General features: G+C 37.3%; 1 protein-coding gene across 2 annotated transcripts in view; it reads right to left on the bottom strand.

Annotated features, from left to right (window-relative positions):
• The window catches only part of CPS1 (carbamoyl-phosphate synthase 1), a 361,797-nt gene that overhangs the window by 93,336 nt on the left and 245,599 nt on the right, over positions 1–22,862 (bottom strand). Inside the window, exons 3-6 of one of the 2 annotated variants that reach the window (XM_058532923.1) lie at positions 8,583–8,692; positions 5,020–5,164; positions 3,992–4,081; positions 2,113–2,169 (exon numbers count right to left, since the gene is read on the bottom strand). The exons of the other annotated variant lie outside the window; for it this stretch is intronic. Of the exons in view, the coding sequence (XP_058388906.1) occupies positions 2,113–2,169; positions 3,992–4,081; positions 5,020–5,164; positions 8,583–8,692 (402 nt within the window). The remainder of the gene's footprint in view (positions 1–2,112; positions 2,170–3,991; positions 4,082–5,019; positions 5,165–8,582; positions 8,693–22,862) is intronic. 2 annotated transcript variants of the gene reach the window in all.

Raw genomic sequence — 22,862 nt, 5'->3', positions numbered from 1 at the left:
GCATATGACCTAAAGATGTTTCACTGGAAATGTGAACAAAACAATCTATTGAAAAGAAAACAAGAAATCTAAAAATTGCAGAAAATTGAAAAGAATGGTTTCCTTTGAAACTTATCCCTTAGGGCAAGAAGTAACTTGGGAGTGAGAGAGGGTAGAAAGTTCTAGCACGTCATTCAAACACGACTGTTATTTCAGTGCAATTATTAAAACCAGAGTGCTACCTCACACTCTTGGAAAAATAGCTAAAAACCACCTTTCAATTCCATGCTGGATTATTACATTTCATGGTAGTCTCTACTTTCCTATATAATCCAAATTACAAAATCCCCTATCTTTATGGATCCCTAATTTTGAAATTTGTTTTTTTTGATTCTCATTCCCTTTTTCTTAAAGCATGCTGAATGAAACACAGTCTTACTTTCAAACTAAGATTAATAGAACTGAATGTGACAATATACATTTTTAATATGAACCAGCGTCACTCATAATCAAATATAATAGGCAATACCCCTATTTTGTCTGTGTTAATCTATTCAGTCAAATATTGAAAATCGAACTGCCTCTGATAAAAGGAGGGTTCATCTTAAACTAACACACCACATGAAGAACCCAGTATGGTCTTGCAAAGCATTTTCCCAAATAATTAGACCTGACTATATTCTATTCAACCTGCCAATTCTGCACCTAAATTGGATTTCCCAATTTTATACCCTTCCCATTCTAGTAGCATCATTATTCTTGACTGTTCCCACAACATCACTGGGCTAAGAAAACACAAGAATCTACTTGGGATGTATGATCTCACTAACATCTATTCTCAGGGAAATCCAAGAGGAGGGAATAAAACCAGAGGGGGAGTGGAAGGATCTAGAAGGGTCACATAAACCCTCACTGTCTTCCTTCTGGTCATGGCTACATGGTCATGCTCTTATTTTCACAGCTGTTCTTTCTTTCTGTTTACAGAGATCCTGTGTCAATATATGGTCTAACAAAGACTCGACAACAGATTTCCTTGAGGAATCTATTTCACTCTGAAATGGTATCATTTTTTTTTTCTTTTTTTATGTAATATAGTTCAATGAGAAAACTTTAGTGGCATTTGGGGAATTTAGTTAACATTAGCGAGGTAAAGCTTCTTTCTGGTCTGGGATATGAAGTTTTCATATAGAAAAAGAAAACAGTGTCCACCTTTTTTTTTTTTTTGTGAGGAGATCAGCCCTGTGCTAACATCCGCCAATCCTCCTCTTTTTTTTGCTGAGGAAGACGGCCCTGGGCTAACATCTGTGCCCATCTTCCTCCACTTTATATGGGACGCCGCCACAGCATGGCTTGCCAAGCAGTGCGTCGGTGCGCGCCCGGGATCCGAACCAGCGAACCCCCGGCCGCCGCAGCGGAGCGCGCGCACTTAACCGCTTGCGCCACCGGGTCGGCCCCCAGTGTCCACCTTTTATAACAAGAAGGAAGCAGATGGTGATGAGATATTCTCAAAGGAGGGGTCAGGTGTTTGACCAATCAGATATGAAAGCAAAGATAAACCTTCCTTTTATCACCTTGGTCATTGTTGAAGCCTCAAGAAGGACTCTATAATGGAGGCAACACCTGCAGGGCTCGTGTGACACACTCATGAAATATAAGTCACTAGCCTCACAGACGTCCTCCAAGGGGACTACACAAATAACAGCGGCAAGGCTGTACACTTCCTGGTTTGCATTTTTCAGCTTGTAAGTATCCAATTTAGGCAAAATTGTCATGCACCTAGTTACCTTCTCCATGTGTTTCACTAATCTTGTCACATGAGCTGAATTCTAAAGGCTTGACATGTTGGGATGGTGAACACAGAGAGGGCACTCAGTAAACTGCTGCCCGGCGAATTAATCTCCAGCCCATTCAATAACAAACATCCCAATCAAGTATTCAGTCTTGAAAATCACATCAGAAAGAGTAAAACAAGATGATAGAGACCCAAACGGCAGAAACTGGTCAGATTCATTTTTTTATATACTAATGGATTCCTCGAGCACTGAGGGAAAAAAAAAATATACATATGTGTGTGTGTGTGTGTGTGTGTGTGTGTGTGTGAAGAAACATAGATTTGGCTAAAGATGATCATACCTTATCCCGAATTATTTTAGTCAGCATTCTTGTATCCACTCCATAAATCGCAGGGACCTATAAGAAAAGAAATTGTAGTGACAGTGAAATTGGAGGAAATTAGATCCAGCATATTGTTTTCAAGTTACAGACTTAGCATCATCTATCTTCTTGAGCAGTAAATAATTTCCCTACTCCTTTTCTCTGACCCGGGTGACTGTGTTGTCAGAACACGGTAAATTGCTGTTCTGGTTGGGCACAGGACTCTTAATACCCGGGCCCTTCCTGAGATTAAAAAGTGAGAACTTCTGAACATCAATCTTCTGCTACAGTTTTGTTGCTTTTAACCCGGGATGTTAAATAAGTTATGTGTGTGTATATATATATATATATATGTATATTTTTTTAAATAATGGAATTTGTGAACTTCAGAAGCAAAGATATGTAAATAATATGCAAATACACATTTTGAGCCAAATGTTCCTGGCACATAGTAGGCAGACATTTTTCCGAAAGCTTGTTAAGCAGTCATGCTGTAATAAAGTATACCCTCCCTATTAGTCAATCAGGCAACACCACATTTGTTTTAGTTTCTTTGACTAGGTTGGATAGAGACAGATACGGTATAATGAAAGAACAATGAGTTAGGGATCAGAAAAACAGGTTCTAACTTCTTTTCTTCCCCCAATTATCTGAGTGATGTTTGAGCAAGGTGTTTTCCTCACTGTACACAGAAGGAGGTGAACTGGTCATTATCTCAGACTCTCTTCTACTCTATGTGTCTGTGATCATGGAAGAAGATTCGAAGCACATTTTAAAAACAAACTAACAATCCATGGATTAAGCTTCTATTTAAACTATTAGTTCTGACATGGAGCACCTATAATATCAGGTGTGTAAACAACCCAAAGGGAACATTAGGAGGGGAGAGGGAGTCTCCTGAATGGCCATTACAAAAATTAGCTGTCTGGGTAATGGAGGTAACTCAGATAATGGTTCAGAAGAAAATAATAAAGACCTGGGAGATGATATAGATGGCTTCTCTCTTTTAAAAGTCAGAAAGAATGAGACCCAGGAAGATGAGATCAAGATTTTTTTGATCTATCAGAGAGAGGCAACGTTTAGCTCCAATTGGTAGATGTTCATTGGAGAGACAGAGCTTTCTCAGAATAATATTCTGTCAATTACAGGCCAGCAGCTATTCAACAAAAGGCAGCTACAGCCACACTGGAGATGAAGCTAATACAGCAGGTCCATCAACGTGAAGTCAGTCTGCCACTCAAACCAGAGAATCCTCTTTATTTGATTAGAAAATAATCCTTAAAGTAAGGAAAGTATAGGACAAGGTTTATAACCTTTTCCATTTATTACTTCAAATGAGATTATATCTAATTATATGTCACAGAGTCATAATGTTTAAGCCGGAAGAGACTTAATGGCAATCTGTTCTTCTCATTAAGAATTAAAATGTGGGAAGTATGGTATGATTCCATGACCTGTGCAAAGTCACCCAGCTAGTGAACAGCAGAGCTGGTGCTGGAACCCAGGACACAAGTGCCGTATCCAGATCCTGGATAAAAGGGGAGGGGGAAGTTAAGCTGCTCCAGAGGATAGAAAATTCTAAAATTTTCTCTAACCCCTTTCGCAGATAAGAAACGCTAGAGTGTGTATGAGCGCCACCTAGTGGATAAACTGAAACAACGTGGTCGCGTGTTCAGAAGAGAAGGTGCCCGGACAGCTCAGTCTGCAGGAACAGTGGAATCGCCCTCTGAAACAGAGAGATCCCAAACTGCATGCTCTGCCTCGTCTGCTTGGCCCTTTTCAATTCCATACACCTTCCCCACTTCCCACAGACCCCGCAGTAGTGGGGTGATGCTGGATGCCCTCTCTTATTTCTCACCTTTTCTTCCTGTAGCCATTGCCCCAGACTCTTGGTAGCCAGCCAGTGGTGGTAGTCATCGCTATAATTCAGCACCAGCAGCCCCGCAACCTGGAAAGACAGGCCGTCGTTATAAAGGGGTGGCCGCAAAATATTATCCAACTCTTGTGACTTAAGAGTGAGTCAGTTTGCATTGTTTTAAAAAAAAAAGCTTTATTACATCCACTGATAGAGGCTTAAAGTTTTGAGACAAGAAAAAAAAGATCAACACTTTTCTCTTAAAATATGTAATTATTACGTTAATTATCACGTGGAGGAACAGCCTTACCTGGTTTGCCAAATCTTGAAACTAAGTGAGGTCCTCCTCTCTGGCACCCTGTATTTTTCCTCTACAGCATTTATCTATAATCTAATTTATAATTACTGTTTAATGTACATGAATAATAAAATAATGTTTTAATCTACATTCAAATGAGGCTGAGAAATTTGGGAAAATTGTGACCAATAGAGCTAAACTAAGTGATCACTCCAAGTCATTCAAAAATGGAGTGGTGAATTTGGAGTGTAAATTTTTCAATTGTTTATATGGCCCACATTCCTAAGATAGTATCCAAATTGACCTTGAATAGGAAATTCTAATGTGTTCACTTTTAGACTGGCATATAAACTCTCTTTTATTCATCTCCCAAAAAGGATAAGGTTAAAAGGTAAATAGTTGATACAGAGTTGATTACCAAAATCCTTTTAAAAGATGATTCATCACCAATTTCTTGTAGCATAGTTATTTGGACTTATAACAACATTTTTCCAAATGAAGCCAAGTTTCATCCAAGGCATTAAAACAAATCCAACGTGCACTGAGAAATGAAACTCAAAATACTGTCATGATAAAGATTATTTTCAGACACCTCGTATTGAGGTTGAGAACGTGAATTTAGTGGTTTATACTACAGTACTGAGGGAGAAACTTCGCCCAGCCTAGATTCTTAAAATGAATCAATTATACCCCCTCAAATTGAGGCTTTTTAAATAGTTGTCACGGGTACTACCTTAATTCCATCAGACTCCAAGTATTTGCTAAGTCCCAGTTCATCCAGTGCAGCAGTGTCGGGGACACCTCCGTTCCCAATAATAGGATTGGCCATGGCGAGAATCTGTCCCCTGTAGGCGGGGTCAGTGAGAGCTTCTGGGTACCTGGGTAAAGACGACAAAAAATTACCAACCAAAAAATGTATAAAACTGCAATCTACATCCATGCTCTTAATTATTGAACCCTTGAAAATTAGAGAACATGAGATTAAAATCCTACAAGGCTGTCTCTTGATTTTAGCAAACCTGGGGAAATTTTACAATAGAATATGGAAATTTATCCCACGATATGATAAGAATAGAAAAACTGACTCAAGTAGTAAAGCACATTCTCATATAATTTTCATTCCCTCAGTTTCTTAAACTTTTTGATTCCTTAAAAAAATTACTTCAGGGCCAGCCCCGTGGCTTAGCGGTTAAGTGCACGAGCTCCGCTACTGGCAGCCCATGTTCAGATCCCGGGCGCGCACCGACGCATGGCTTCTCCGGCCATGCTGAGGCCACGTCCCACATACAGCAACTAGAAGGATGTGCAACTGTGACATACAACTATCTACTGGGGCTTTGGGGAAAAAAAGGAGGAGGATTGGCAATAGATGTTAGCTCAGAGCTGGTCTTCCTCAGCAAAAAGAGGAGGATTAGTATGGATGTTAGCTCAGGGCTGAACTTCCTCACAAATAAAAATAAAAATAAAATAAAAATCTAAAACACTGAAAAAAAAATTACTTCAGAGGGTGTTAATTTTTAAGATATTGCTCTATACAAAGTTTGCAAATACCCTGAAAATGCGCCCAGCCTGCGAGTGAGTCCAAACTGATATTTACTGTTGAGGGCGGTGATTTCACCAACATATTTACTGTCAAAATTGTAAAGATTTTTTAAAATCTTTTAGGATACTGACAAGTATCCTGATTATGTCAGTCTTGGTTGCATGGGTATACACATTTACTAAAATTTTTTGAACATTTAAAACACTGCATTAATTTCTGTAAAAGAAATACTTAATAAAGTTGATTTCTTTATTTTTTACTGAGGCAACAGTGGTTTATAACATTACATAAATTTCGGGTGTACATCATTATATTTCAGTTTCTGTGTAGACTACATCATGTTCACCACCCAATGTGCCCTTTTACTCCTTCAATCAAAAGTTGATTTTAAAAATATTTTAGTTTTAGAAAGAGGGATATGTTTGAGAGTTATTATCAACAGAAAAAGAATCAATTCCAGAAAAATTGCCCGAAACATTTTTGACTTTTAAATTAAAAGATTCCAAACAATTATTTTAAAGTACTGATATGGAACTAGGGAGAAATGCAGGAGGGTTTTATTTTAAAGTTTGGAGAGGGAAAAGATAAGAATACAGGTATTCTTATTTTTATTATATATATATATTTATTATATGCATATTTATTACATATATTATATATTATACACATGTTTATTGTATATACAAATTATACACAAAATTCTTAATAAGAAACATTATTCCCATAAACACCAGGAGCTCTCTACGGCTATTCCATGCATTGGAATACATTGCAATGTGGTTTTTTTCCTTCTTGTTACATTTTCACTTTCTGCAGAAAGTGTTAGACCAACCCTTTCTTGTGGATTACTACTGAAAGTGAATTTAGGTGCTGAGGGGACAGAATCCACAACCTTGAAACCAACAAAGATCTGCTCAGGTGGTAGTCAACATAAATTCCTCAACCCCATCCAGACTCTCTCCTCCCAGAACAACCTTTGTCAACAGAATACTTAGTCTTTCAGCTCAGCAAGCCCCACGGTGACTGAAATGCTGTGATATTTATCCACACCTCCACCAGCTAATTTCTCAGATGCCTCTCACCTGTCAGGAGCTGATAATTTTTTAACCAAGGTTACGCACAATATAAAGGCATTTCTTGAAGATGAAAAACAAAATAACCCCCTTAATTATCAACCATCTTCTGAGCCACGCAATGAATGAAAGCAGCATTTCTCAATGGAAAATAGGGTCTGTAGACTAATCTTATTAATGAATGCCCTTTTCCACATCAAAAAACATCTTTAATTAATTTAATTTTATTTTCCTTTCTTCTTTCTCTCCATAAAAGAACTGGCTGTTCCCTTTAAACATATGTTTACAATACTCTCTCCAGTAAATGAATAAACACAGCTTGTCCTCAAGAACTGCAGTGTTGGGAGAAAATTAATCCATCAGGCCCTGTTTGACTTTTGTGATGTGACAAGATTTATTACCCGTAATCTATCACAGAGAAGAAAACTCTAGTGCCCTCCATCATTCCGATCTACATTAAACAGTTGTTTGTTGGCAGGTATATTAACACAGCTAGTAATTAGTGCTGTCGAAAAGCTTAAATAATTGCCTGGTAAAGCAAAACTTTGCAAACAGGTTTCCTACACTGTAATTTAATGTTCTCACCAGTGGAACTATTTTTAAAACCATCTAATATTCTTCATTTCAAACAGAGAGCCAAGAGTTTAGAGAAGAATGTACATTAATAATATAATGGAAGTTTGGTAAATCAATATCTTCAATGTCAGTTAACCCAGTGTGTCTTTGTCTTTATAAGGCTAACTAAATTTCCCTAAAGAATTTATCAAACATTTTATAGTTTAGACTATTGAATCTCTAATGGAAGCCATCTAGTCATCCTTTTAAGACTCATAATTTTTTTAAATCGCCAACTGTAAATTACTATCTAATCCAGTCCCCTCGCTTTTTATATATAGAAACTAGGATTCAGAGAGGTTAAATGATTTTCTCAATATCACATGATCAGTTATCCTTAGAGCTGAGACCAGAATGTCAGCCTCCTGGTTCCCAAATGAACAAACATTTGTTGGCTAGATAAGAAGAGCTACCTGATCTCTGTAGCAGCTCTTCTCTTCATTGCTGTACATCTATTAGCAGATCTTAAATACTAAGTTGAGTCCCAATTGATAAATTTTGAAAATATCAAATGTACGTACCTGCTCTCCCATTTATTACTTTAGGACAGTAAATGTATGTGTTACTTCACCTTTCTTATTAGAGTGCAAAATTATGTGAAATACCTAAGGACTTTCTTAGCTCCTTAAAGTAGTTCATATTAGATGTGCAAAGTTGATTCTTAACTTCGCTAATGGAATGGCACTAGAATGTGCTACCCATTCTTTTCCCTGCTCCAATTTTCACCTTAATCAGATCCACATCTCTCCTTACAGAAGCCATTTGATAATCTCACGTAACCTGTGTGCTTGCACTCTAAGTTTCTAGAATTAATTTTCTTCTGTTTTTTTCAGGGGAACACCAGTGTCTGTGTTCTCTTTCATTTACAGCAGCAGAGAGGACTTTGTGTCTTTGCGTCTTTTCAGGGATGGCTGGAGTAGGCTACATACAGACACGGTGCAAATTCAGGACAATATGTAGTCTTACGATGATGCGGCGACTTCAACTGCCCACTGTGAGCAAGATCGTGCAGTTATTCCTCTACACTGAGGAAGAACAAAGCCTCGGAATAGAAGCATCACTCACCCTCCCAGGCCAGTATTAAAAACCACTTCACCAGCAACGGAGATTGGATGGCCGAAGGAGTAACCTTTCATCTTGGTTCCATCTTCCAGGACGATGTGCGCTGTCTGTGCCTAGGGAAAGAAACTCGTGAATCTTAGCAGAATACAAAATACGAAGCACAACCAGTTGAAAAAAAATCCAAAGGTAGAGTACACAAACTTATTAATTCAATGCACAGCATATTTGATGAAATCACGCTGCCTGGGTTTGGAGCTGCTCTCCTGTTGTCACTTTTCTTCAAAGGCATGGCTTTTGTCACTGGTGGGTGTTTTCTTTTGCTTGAAAGAGGAACTGAAGCATGTGGATACATTGTCTGTTCTAAGTCTACTTGTAGAGTTATTGACAATCCAGAAACACTTCAATTTAGCTGAAATGCTATGTGTCTATCTTTTCCCCCTTAATATTCCCAAGCTTTGCTCAAATATAGCTTTAAGGGAAGTTCACGAGCTTGCAAAGATGTGGTACCATACAGCTCATCATCTCTCTGAGGTTTAGAGCCAGAAGGAACCTTCAAGCTTATCTATCAAATTGTGTTCCACAGAGCCCCAGCCTTTGATGGAGTGGTCCCAAGGGCTGCCCCCTCCACACCAACTTTATGGTCATAAAGAAGCGGAAACTTTATCACTCTATTAATACTGATACAAAAACAAGCACTGTGGAATATCTAAAAATATACCATATTTTGCTTTTTAGTAGAGTTAATCATATCCACGTCTGGTTCTCTCTGTAGACTACAAGGCATTCTGAATATGATTACTTAACCATACTAATCTTTGAACCAGCTTCTATAAAATTCTTGGCTAAGAAGAGGGACAATTAGAGAAACTTATCTAAGAAGCAGGATCATCCACTCCTCAAAAATACTGTAAATTCTCTTGTTGAAACAACTTAGGTCTAACTCTAAATTTCCATAAAATTCAAGGGTGAGAGAAACGAATTAAACCACACTTTGGGGCGCAAAATCTAGACTCTGTGAGAAGTTCTATAGGACAAAATAATTGGAACATAATAAACTGTAAAGAAAAAATCTTTGCAATAATTGAGGAAATTTGGATAATAAATTGATATTTATTATAGTTGGTGTTATATTTTTAAAGATTTAAGATGGCATTGTGGTTATATTTTTAAGAGTCATTATTTTAAAGCTATACACTGAAATACATAAGGGTAAAATAGTATGATATCTGAGATTTGCTTCAAAATAAGCAGGGGTTATGAGGAATGGGTAGGGATATAGAGGAAACCAATCTGGCCATGAGCTGACGTTCTTGAAGTAGGGAGATCATTGCACTGTTCTCTCTGCCAGGGTTAAGTGCAGCCATTAAAGATAGAAACATACTAATTCTCTACTTTCCTTCCTTTACATTTTTAGGACTGGGCGCACAGTGTCTAAGCCTTTTGTATCCTGCCACCCCCCTCCACTCTCACACACACACACACACACGCTAACCTTGTATACACCAGGAGCTCAATAAGTGATTTCTTTCTAGATCTCTTCAAAAATACTCTGTGCTCTGTGTTTCTATGCTCCTCTAGCTTTACACCGTGCACTCAGCTTTTCAAGTGCTGAAGTGGAAAAACCTCATTATTTTTCTAGAGTAATCTCTGTGGAAATACAATGCCTCTTTTGGGTGCAAAGTACACAAGACTCTTGACACTGGAATGATCGCACTTCAGTGTAAAATAGTGTTTGATTACCTTGAAACCAATATACCAAGTTCCCAAATACAGTTTATGTGTGAGTGTGCATACACATTAACTTAAGTTTACACACAAAACTATTTTAGTATTTCCTATTAAATTGATACATTTAAGATACACCTCTCAACAGGTGAGTTTATTTTTTTTTAATTGGAGGTAGAACGCATGGATTTCAAGTTTGTATTTCCGAGAAACATCAGATACAGTGCTGTACTACACATTTTGTATGTGTCTTTGTGAGTGTGTGTCGATGGGCAGAGTTAGCCAAAAGAATGTTGACCTTTACTTGGTTTATCAAATAATCTTTGAGGTAAAGTTTTGTTTTATCTATAGCCTTGGAACCAGTGTTGGAGATCTCAAGCTTGACACTTAATCTTTAAATAGTTATGGTTTCTCTTCTCAGCTGCTAACTGAAAAAGCTTTTGGAATTACTCAGCGCAAAGCAAATCACAGTAAGTAATTAATGTAAGATGAGTGATGACAACATTTCCTGGGCAGAGATCAGTTTCACACACAAGTTCTGAGTTCTGCTTCTGTACCCAGGAAATCACTTTTGCATGTCGCGTCTTCTAACAACATGATTTTCTTATTTTACATTTTATTTTAATTTGTCAACTATTGTTTATTTATAATTCAACGCAGAGGTTGATGATTTTAGGAAGTAAGTGCAATAACGTTCAGTGTATTTCCAGAGATTACTACAAGCTAATCAAATGTCTGTGGTGATGGTTCTCAGTGGGAGTATGTTTATCGGGAAAATTCCCCAGGTATCTCTGACATGTTTCACTAGGTGAAAACCTTTGGTCCGAGTAATGGAAATTCACTGTCAGAAAATATTTTCTACAGAAAATATTATTTCCTGTTCATGAGGAAGTCATGTGTAACCTACATGCTTCCACAAAATGGAAGAAAGGAAGGAAACGTTTTCTTAAATAACATGTAACTTTGTTAGAACCTAAAATAACTGTATTTAGGTGGCAAAACGTGTGTGAACTGCAAATTTCAATTATTTTCTATATACCAGTTTATCTACCCTACTCTGAGGCATACCTGCCTAAAATATCACCTGTTTATATTTTACTTTTTCTTTTCTCTATCCTCATCTAAGAATTTCAAATTGTCTGATTTTTGGGTTAGCACCATCTAATTATTTTAAAGAAAGGTAAAAATTAACATAAGCAAATCTGACTCTTATTAGCCTGTTCCTACAATTCTATTTGATATTTTTCTTCCTGTCTCCATGGAACTAGTTTTCTACTTTGCTTTCCATCTTTTAAAGACAGATTTGAGGAGACATTTACTGTTGCCTGAAATAGTCCCTGATATTGTGTTCAATATGTCTCTTTGCTCCTTTAATTATATTTTTGGTTCTTTTTGGCAGCTTTTATAGATCTTCCAATCCTCTTTGCCACCACACGTTATATTGTTTCAAGGATTCCATTTATTGCCTATAGTATCCTTTATATTCCACTTAACTACATCGACCTCCGATGAGTTTAAAACGCTGAGTGCCGATTGACTATCTGTGAATTGATGGAGGAACTCTGAACAAAGAGCTGCTATTTGGCCTCCCCTCTTCTATCTAACATTCCTCAAATGCTGTTTCATCGCAACGAGTCCAAAAGAAATCACCTTGTTACCATCGTTAAGATTTTTAGTAGCCTCAGTCCTAGCAGAAAGTCCACAGGCTAGGAATTAGACTATCACATTATATGATAATTTAGGTGCCAACTGCCAGAGCACTTTGGTACTTTGAATGCTGAAGGTACAAAGGAAACCTTAATGAAGTCTGTACACTCACAGGATGTCAGAAAAAGTAACTGAAGGGTCTATAAATAGGAGTTCTACAAAATAAATGACCTCTGTCTTGGCATGGTCCCTACGTGGTTAATGAAAATGTATGTGCCGATAAGACAGTTTAGACCTTCAAGTCACAAGATCATTAAGCTCCTACTATTTGCCAAGTACCATGCAAGGCTCTGGAAATACATGGATAAATGCCCCAAGTTCCCCCATTTGGTAAAGGGCTAGATATGCTAAAATAGAAGAAACCTCGAGAAGGTTATCACTGAAGCATCTAGAGATACAAAGATATCATCCTTTCCTTTGGGAGATTTCTCTTTAATAAAAGAATTTACCCTTTCTTTCCCATTCATGCTTTAAGTAATAAAAATAAACATTTTAAAAAGGAAATTCATGTCAAATTTTGAATTTAAAGTCCAAAATTTAAAGATTCCTTCAAGTCTTTGCTCAAATGTCATCCATCTTCTTGGCAAGATTGACCCGTCTACTTAAAATTACAATATGCCCCCCATGCCAGCCCTCTGTCTCCTTAGTCTGCCCTTTCTTCATAGCACTCATGGCCTTCTAACATATCATCCAGTGTCGTATTTAAGATATCTGTCTTATCCCACTCAAAAGTGAACTTCACGTGGGCAGAGTATTGGGTCTGCTTCATTCACTGGTGTACCCACCTCCAGCACCAACATCAGTGCCTGGCACAGAGCAGACAATCATTTAATTTTTGTTGTATGAATACAGAATCATTGAGTGTCAGTCTGAAGAAAATAACATAAAAATACACTGAAAAACATTATTATATACTCAGTTTTTTGTTTGTTCTAGATATGAATTTTAAAATAACCAAATACCTGTTTTGAATTGCCATTTCATTATGTTTAACTAACAGTTCCTTTCTGCAATATCTTAAATTTAGTCTCATAATGTCGGAGATATTATGGTGGGAAAAAGATGTGAATGGCATTGAGGGAGAAAGGGGCGAAAAAGAGAAAGATCAATGGGTGGTTACACTGGAATTTGCATATTGAGTATGCTGTTCATGAGTGTTCAATTCATATTATGCAGCATTAAGAAAAATATCATGGTAATTCAAAACAAAAGGTTCATTTATATCAATTTAATAGGTATTTCACATGAAAGAGGCCAACAGTGCTTGAATTACCATAATAAGCTGTTTCATTCCTTATTTCACTTTGCAAATACAGACAAACAATGAGAAAGCTCTCCTTACCCAGTGTATTCTAAAATATAGGAGTATGGGAAGAAAATCTTGTATTCTTCTATTTAGTTTTAGAATAGCTTATATAAGCAAATCTTGAAGAAAAATTATTTTACATTTATCATATTATGCTCACATATTTTTGCCATAGTACATTCAAGTAAAAGGTCTAAGTTGAATTCAAATAGATCAAAAGTTATTTTGAGCACTGAAAGCTATTTACTTTTTCCTTTCTTTTTTTTTTTTTTTTGGTGAGGAAGATTAGCCCTGAGCTAACCTCCGCTGCCAATCCTCCTCTTTTTGCTGAGGAAGATTGGTCCTGGGCTAACATCTGCGCCCATCTTCCTCTATTTTATACGTGGGATGCCTGCCATAGCATGGCTTGATAAGCGGTGCGTATGTCCACGCCTGGGATCCGAACCTGTGAACCCCGAGCTGCCGAAGCAGAGCATGCGAACTTAACCACTACACCACCAGGCCAGTGCCCAAAGCTACTTACTTTTTAATCACCAAAATTAGCTGAAAAACAGGTACTATAATTCACCTTGCTCAATTTGAAATTTGAGTCTAACTTGCTGCTGCGCATCTCTTACAGGGCAATAAAAGCAAGCAACAAGTCTAAGGTGAGTCTAATCTGACTCTCTCTTGGTGGAATTGAGAAGGATTTTAGTCTGCTTTGCTCTCACTAGACCTGGAGAACAACTGTTCTCTTTCCAAACTACAAATACTTAGATGAGCATTATTCACAGATGGCTACTTTGGTTTATTTCCTTTGTTTTTTCTTTTTGTTCCTTGACCTGGGATAAACAGGCTCAATTCTGTTAATATGTTCTTACAGCTCTTCATTTTACTTTTCCCCCTCTGGATCTTTCACTAATATTCCAACAAATTTCTTAGTAAAACCTTCATGTAAATTAAATTCCAGGTGTGACAGGATCCACTTAGTGGACTAATTTTAATTGAGTACTCATTTTCATCATAGTATAATTCTTCATCACTAATTAAATGCATATAAAATTATAAGAATATTCTTCAAATCTCAAGATCACAGCCAATAAAAAACTCTAACTCTTAATTCATTATCTAATTTAGATTTAAGTGCCTCAAATTCAAAGGACTAGTTAGATGTTGTTTTTACCTTTTATTCATATTGACTCAACCAAATGGACGATAAAATGCTGAACTATAACAAAAAGGTTTCGGGTTGTATCCAGTCTTTGGGTTGAACAAATTGAACAAATTCAGGTTATATTGCAGTCTGTAAATGGTCTTCAGCTTAGCAGTTAAGAGATATTTAAATTGCTTTTATTAATGAAACGTAAATCAATCCCTTTTTTCTACTCAATGTTATTTATCAACCCAAATATACACAGTCCACTAAAGGTAACAAGGAGAAAAACTTTACCACAGGGGCAGCAGAACATGAAGCTTCTATCCGGAAATCTCATTTCAATAAGGCATTGTTTTTGGCAAATGCTTAGATCACAGATATTGAGAGATAAAACAACTATCCATTTGGAAATATATGTATATATATAACTCTATTCCCTAAATAACTATTACCCAAATTTGCTTATATACTCATAATCTAAATTGGAAACCAGTTCAGAAAGATATTTTAGGATAAGAGTAGGATATAATTTTCCATTCAACCTCGGGAGGAATTATTTTAAGTACAGAGAGGGCAGACTTCTGGAGAAAAGCAGCAAGAGCAGATGCTTTGGAGAAAGAAAAACATTCATGGACCACAGCCAATCACTTCTACCCTGCCCCATCCAGTCCACGCATAGCCCTATCCATTAGGGACTGTTTGAAATTGGGCTCTGGGGAATGGGAGGGAAGAAGAGGGAGTATAAATGAGGTTGGGCTGGAGAGGGCAATTCTGATCATCTCGTCCACCTTTGGCCCTCTGGCTTTCTCATTCCCTGCCATACCCTGCCTGGTAAAACATGGATGTCGCTAGTTTTTTGGTTTGTTTCTTCATTTATTTGCTTAGTTTTGGTTTTAGTTTTATACTCTTGATCAATTATTTTGTGTTAAAGGTCAATTCTGCAGATGTCTTTGGAGACTTTGTCAGAAAAACAAGCCTCGAAGAGCTACGAGGCTTAATGACTTAGGTATGCCCAAGATCTTACCCTCATTCCTTCTCTCTCTCCTTTCACCCAGCCACCACCCCACTGATCATCTTTGTACATTAGCCAAACAAGCAGTGAAAGACTTGTCCCTTCCAAAGTTAAGGTTAAACAAAATTGGCATTTATAATGTACTGCCCTATGTCCAAGTATATGACTAATTTCTCCAATAAGATTATAGGCAACACAAGACGACGTCAAGGACAGAGACCCTGCCCAGCATCGGGCACATAGTGGGTGATGGGGAAGCCATTTTGCTCTCTCTGAATTCAGACCTTGGTCCATAAAGTTAACTTTCATGGACTTTGGAAAGGCTGTTTAATGCCTGGTCCACGAGGGAGAGGTAACAGGAGCGATTGATGACTCTGGGAAATGGAATTGAGCAAAACTGGCTCAGCCCTTCTTAACTCTCTTTTCAAAGAAATTTGTTCTCAGTTGTACATCAGGGCCGGAGACATGCAGTTGTTACTGAATACATTCGACTCAGGGACTGCAAGTTCTAAGCTAGTTTGGTTACAGATCTAGGCAATGTTTCCCAAATAGCTTTAACAGTAATAAAGCTAATATTCAGATCTCTATCTATTTGAATACTATGTCTTATTTCTCAATTGATTTTAAATTTAAAGGTTGAGGAGAAGATGTGATTCATTATCACCCCTCAAATCCTACCAGCAGTAGATACCCAGCAAATACTGATTGGTTCAATGAATGAATGAATGAATGTGTGGCTACCAGGGGCCAAAGATGCTGCGTAATTTTACTTTTATTTCTTTGGGACATAACTGGCTTGCAATTTGCACTCCTGCCTTGCTCCAGCCATATTTTAACTATTCTTAGGCTCTGCTCACAAAGGTGAGAGGCAATGGGCAATTTATAGCTATATTTAATTCTGTCTGATTTGTTTCCTGGGAAACAAGGTAAGGGAATAAAGAACACCTGCTCCAGTAGTATTTTCTCTCGCATATCCCACCAAGTGGAGATGGAAGTGGGTACAGCAATTCCTTTTCATAAAGCCATTACACCATAATTAAGCTTTATTCACTTTAGTAAAATTACTTTAGTCAGATAATCTACTAACTGTTTAGCAGAGTACTGCTAGATGATTAAATAATGAATTCAGTAAAAGAGGGAAAATTACGACAGAAAAAAATATAAGCGTATGCTCTCCTTTCCCACATCCATCTTCCCCATTATTTCTTTTAGTACTGAAAATATTAAACATTTATTTTTCACTTTATATTTGATATAATTTTTACTCTTAACCACATTTTAAATTCTTAATTCATTTGTTTTATTTTGGGTTGAACTCTTTTCTAAAACGTAGATTTCTAGTTCAATATTTTTCTAATAGCAGTTAGTCTTACAAATCTTTCAAAATCAAAGACGTTAAGTCTAATCGTAAGATATTGGAGTTTCAGTCTCTCTCTCTTTGGCGTCTTTTCCTAGCGTCTCTTGGGAGTGACAACTTTCAAATCACATGTGGTCCTACAGGCTAGACAACAAAGTTACTTAAATAGTTAGCTACTTAAATAGAATTAAAAATAATTCCACATGCATCGATGAGAATGCAAAATGGTGCAGCCAACATGGAAAACAGTATGGAGATTCCTCAAAAAAATAAAACTGAGACTACCATATGATCCAGCAATCCTACTTCTAGATATTTATCCAAAGAATTGAAATCAGGATCTCAAAGAGATATTCACACTCCAATGCTTACTGAAGCAATATTCACGACAGCCAAGATGTGGAAACAACTTAAATGTCCATCAACGGATGAAGGGGTAAAGAAAATGTGGCATATACATACAGTGGAATATCACTCAGTTTTAAAAAAGGAAGGAAATCCTGCCACATATGACAATATGGATGAACCTTGAGGACATTATGCCAAGTGAAATAAGCCAGTCACAGAAGGACAATACTGCATGATTTCACTTATATGAGGTGTCTAAAATAGTTAAACTCATAGAATCAGAGAGAATGGTAGTTGCCAGGGACTAGGGAAAGGGGAAAATAGGGAGTTGCTAATCAACAGACATAAAGTCTCATTTGTTCAAGATGAATAAATTCCAGTGATCTGCTCTACAACATTGTCCCTATAGTTAATAAGATTGTATTGTACACTTAAAATTTGTTGAGAGTGGATCTCATGTTGTGTTCTTACCACAATAAAATAGCTCCACCTTGTCACATATTATCTAATAATTCATAATGACGAGTAATAACATAAATAGTCATCTATTTGCTTCTAGAATTAACTCACATTACATCAAATTTTAGCCCCAAGAGAAAACCCCCATTATCACTTACTATTACCTCCTAATTGTACCCCTCCCTTCAATCCCTCCCTGATTCTACCCATCCTACACTATGCAGTTAAGGCCATCTTCCTTAAACATTTTTTAGATGACACTAATCTTTAAACTCCTCAATTAACATTCAAAGTCCCTTCACTTGGCCCAGTCTCTGTACGTAATCCCTTACTATGGGACTCTCCACCTCTCTATGTCAGTTCTTTATGCATAAATATCTTCCTCTTTCCCTGTTTACATCCTGCTTCTCCTTCCTAATCCTGATTATGATACGCCCTCAAAGATCCCCCAAGTCGGGATTAACTACCGAATTTCTTGCGTTCTCACTGCATTCAGTGTGCACCATCTGTGTGTTACCTTGTATTCTAATTGCTTAAGTTTTGCTTCCACCCTACTAGACTGTGACTTCTGGAACAGAAAGCCCAATGCCCGATCCAACTTTGCATCCTCACAGAAGTCGTTCACACAGTAATGTGGTCACTGCATACGTGGTGAACGCATAGAAATACGGGCCATCGTGTGAGGTTAGGATGCTGTTCATATGCTGACACCATGGTGTTTCAAAACAATACTTTGATGCCCACTGGCTTCTAGTTTTTGTTTTCTGTGGGTTTTTTGGGGTTTTTTTTTGTTTGTTTGTTTTTTTGCTAATTTTTACCTTCCCCTCTTGAAAGCAAGAACAGATATCCCGCACAGGTATAGTTCATGCTAAAGGATGGAAGACAAAAGTGAAGAATGAATTGCAGCTGGGTGACAACTGTTGCCGAATAAGCACCCCCAGGTTTCCATACCATCTAGGTGTTGTGCAGCCAGTGTCTTCAGAAGAAGAGTCTAGAAGATGACTTATCATCTTCATTCCTTGGGTTTCCTAATGAACTGTTTCCGTTACTAATATTAATAATTATCTTAGGTTAACAAAAATCTAATCCTCCATCCTGGGAAAAAGGAATAAAATTGGATTGAGCATGCATAACCCAATCATTCTCTTTTCTCCCTTTACTTTTGATCATCAGTGGTAAATTTATTTCTTTTAATTCACTGATGAAGTCTCATACTTATAATTACATTAATTAATTACATCTCTATACCAAATTCCCGAACAGTTTACAACTATTATCCCATTTTTATCCCTCTCTAAAAAAACTGAGGCTGCTATATTTTATTGGTATTGTTGCTGAGGTTTACATATAGTGCTGTTACATACTTGTCACTCAGTAAATATTTGTATAATTAATTTTGAGAATAGTGACTAAAAAAAACATGTATACTTCAGTTTTTCTCTAGTTTGAGGCCATATGTTAAAGCACCTCCCATTTTGTATTTTTTTGTTTTTTGTTTTTTTAATTCTGGAATAATCCTTGTATTTGAAAAAAAAATAAAGCATTAACATTTCTTAAGCATGCCTGATAGAAGTAGATTGACCCATCACTGTCTTATTTCTACCCTTTGGCTTTTCTTTAATGAGACCCTGTTAAGACATAAACTAGATTGCATACATAATTATCTATGCTTATTAAATTCTAAAGCAGTTGCACAAATAAATTGTGTATATAGATTTGAATGATAAATTCCTTCTGTTCTGAGAAAAATATCTTATTTCAAATAGAATCATGAAACTATATTGGAAAAATATGTTTAAGGGCACGTTGCCTTTACTGAGAACTCCACCCTGATCCCCTCCTTAAGATGTCATTAGTAATAGATAACACGAATGTGCTAGACACTGTCTCTAAAGCTATCAATGGATTTTCTCCTCTAATCCTCCCCAAAAACACTGAGGTAGGTAAGATTCAGCTCTCCATTTTACAGTTGAGCTAACTGAGGCTTATAGTAGTCAAAATCATTCCACTAGTAAATGGAGGAGTAGTGGTTTCTGAACCTAATCAGTATGACTTGGAATCCACAATCCTCCACCACTCTACCATATTCTTTCCCTTGGAGCCAACATGTAGAAAATTTCAGCATACATTGAGTTATGTATTACCCCTTTTACTTTTTCTAAGCTTAGTTATATTTCTGCTTTCCCCTTTTTTAAATGGAGATAAAAAGCAATCCAATTGTGAACTCTACTTAAGTTTATTTCTAAGAACTTTAATTCAAAACTGCCACGGATAAGCTGCAACATGCCCAGGTCAACCAAGAATCACCTATCTGTACATCTGTAAACTGTCAGAGTGGAACGTCAAGTCATTGATTATATCCTGTAGTCTGAGGAGAACCAGCAAGTTTTGAGAACTTTTCACATTGACTCCAGGTTCTTGAGTTCTCAAGCTCTCAAGACTGTTAGGACCACAAATGCTATGGAGGAGATGCACCTCTCAGCTCCCCTCCAGGAAGGACCTGCTGCCCTGCCCCGAGGATTGAGGTGGGTGGACAGTCACCAGCTATCAGTCCCTTCAGAGTCCACCTCCGCTGCAGAGGGCAGCCCTGCCTCATGCCCCTCCTGGAGTAGCCTATGCCCACACTGGTGACTGAGCCCAGCAGGGACATAAAGGCCCAGGCCCAACACAGAAAACTCCAGTAGGCAAGAGCTTCCTATCAGGTTGACTGAGGCTTTGTCACACCTGTATCACAGTTTACTTCCTCTCTGCCCAGTCCCGTTTCCTGAACCTCCCCTCCACCGAAGTTGATCTCATAAATATCTACTCCCTGGACACCATCTCAGTGTCTGCTTCCAGAGAACCCAACTCATGATAGACGCTTAAACCAAATGAATCTGGATAAGAATCCAAAGGCTTCGGAGAGCCTCAAGAAAGGAAGTTCTGCTGTTTATGGGGTTTCCACCTCAGAAACTACTCGCTAGAACACTGCAGGACATGTGAATGGTTTCCTTTCTTCACGTATCCCTAAGACATAAGAATTAGCCCAAACTTCAAGTGAATTTGACACAGCACCTAGAGGTCAGTCAAAGTCCTTAGGCCAAAGCTGAGGGCACCCCCAAGTTGTTCAATGTTCAAGAGTGGACATTCACTTTTTGGGGGCCACTAAGCACAAGTTCAGCACGCAACTGCCTAAAATAAAATTCACACACACGCACCCATCCAGAGGAAGAAAGCAATTTCTCTATACCTTCTAAAAAGCTCTTGATTGACCTTGAGCCAACGTTTAAATTGTATCTGCAAATATTAACATTATCTCCACCTCTTCAGAATTATATTTTTCTCCCATTCATGTAATTATATTTGCAAAACATAAAAACCAGCCCTGCAGCCGAAAGAAATAAGCCAAGGGTTTGTAATCAATATGGATAGTAAGGAAAGTGCACAAAAACTAGTCTATCCTCATAGTGTGACTTCTTTTAGCGTGGAGCATACAGATATTGTGGATCTGGGAGCCAGTCAGGTTATAAAATAAGTAGTCAAAAATTGTGTTTCCTGGTGACTTTACATGATTTTGAGGATTAAAGATTGAAATTCGTAGTCTCCATGTCCTAGTAATACTAAATGTTACTTTTGTTTGCAAATTTATAGGAGCAACATCAATAAGATTGTAGCTTTTCCCACACATAATATTTAAATGGGCTAAAACTGAATTTTCCTGTATATATGCCATTACTCCATTTTTAATCTTTTATTTTATATTTTTCACTAAATTACACAAATATCTATATGATCCCTATTTTTATATTACTTTTCAAATGGGCATTTTAACAAACTGGGTAATCTTTGGATATTGTGCTTTCTGGTATTTGTAAAACCTGGGGATTCTTTCACAAATTCTAAATAATTTTTGATGAGAATACATGTTTGTGAAGAGGGTTGTATATAAGTAGAAATTCCAATAAATTCTCTATTTATTTGTTAGTTTTCTGTGGATGTTGATATTGTTATTTTATCACGTCTTAAAATATTTTATTTTTTCAATGACGCTTCAAGAATGTGATACTGCGAGTAGATCTGACATTTTCTCTAAACATCTCTCTCTTTAGGGCTGAAATTTTTCCTTAAAATTAAAATTCATTGTAAACCAACATTGATGGGTCTGTTTTTATTTCCCAGTAAGATGATTGATTAACTTTGTGGGACCACAAATGAATGACCAGAATTTTACACTCTAATTCTCTCAGTTTGAGATCAAGTTTAAAAGGGTAGATGTTTTAAAGCATTTCTAGGTAAGAACAATGCAGCAACTATTAATGGAAGTCACACAGCTAAATTTCCCTTCCAAAAGCTTTGAAAGTGTGTCCCTGGTGCTACGCTGAATTGATTTAGAGAGCTCATTCCTAGGAAGTCACAGTCAAAATTCAAACATAATCTATAATTTAACCTATAAAAGTTTTGAAATGGCCTCATCTTTACTGCTATTGTTAGTCTTTTCCTTTGCAGTCAATGTTATGTTATTAAAAATCATCCTCTCGTTCATTTATGGTGCCACCTCACAGCATCACTCTGGGCTAATTTTGAGAATACTGATTCTCTACTTTGAACCAGTTTTCTTTGGATCCTTTGGTTCCAGATGCCAGAAACAAATCAAAAGGAGACTTTTCTTGCAGTCTAAAATTGCGTACGGTGAACACCTACCTCGTTAGACTTCTGCATACGAGGAGCTTACAGGACTACACGAGAAAGAGGCAAACCGAAAATTGAAGAACAGCATGTTTTGTTACAAACACATGACAATATTTTGGTTGAAGTGGAAGAAATATGTCAACTAAACAGCATTACCCTAAAATATTATATTTATAAGATTACTTATGGCCACATAAACAAAGAATCCTTACTGATTCTTTGATTTAGACAACCTCAAATGCAACCCAAAAAAAGGGAAAAAGGAAAGCAAAAGAAAAGAAAAATCTGTTCTGTATTGAGATAAATTGCAGTACATAAACAGACTCTTGAGTAAGCAATAAAATTACATCAGCAGAAACTAGTTAGAGCATTCTGAAGCCAGGTTAAACAACAATAATGGCTTCAGATATATCAGCACAATAACAAAATGCCAAATTAAAAAGATCCATGTGGGGCCGGCCCGGTGGCGTAGCGGTTAAGTTCACACACTCTCCTTCAGCGGCCTGGGGTTCGCAGGTTGGGATCCCGGGCATGGACCGACACACTGCTTATCAGGCCATGCTGTG

The sequence above is a fragment of the Diceros bicornis genome, chromosome 37 (genome assembly GCF_020826845.1).
Source record: "Diceros bicornis minor isolate mBicDic1 chromosome 37, mDicBic1.mat.cur, whole genome shotgun sequence".
NCBI classification, from domain to species: domain Eukaryota; kingdom Metazoa; phylum Chordata; class Mammalia; order Perissodactyla; family Rhinocerotidae; genus Diceros; species Diceros bicornis.
The sequence above is the reverse complement of the archived record's forward strand: the minus strand, read 5'-3'. Positions and strand labels throughout refer to the sequence as shown.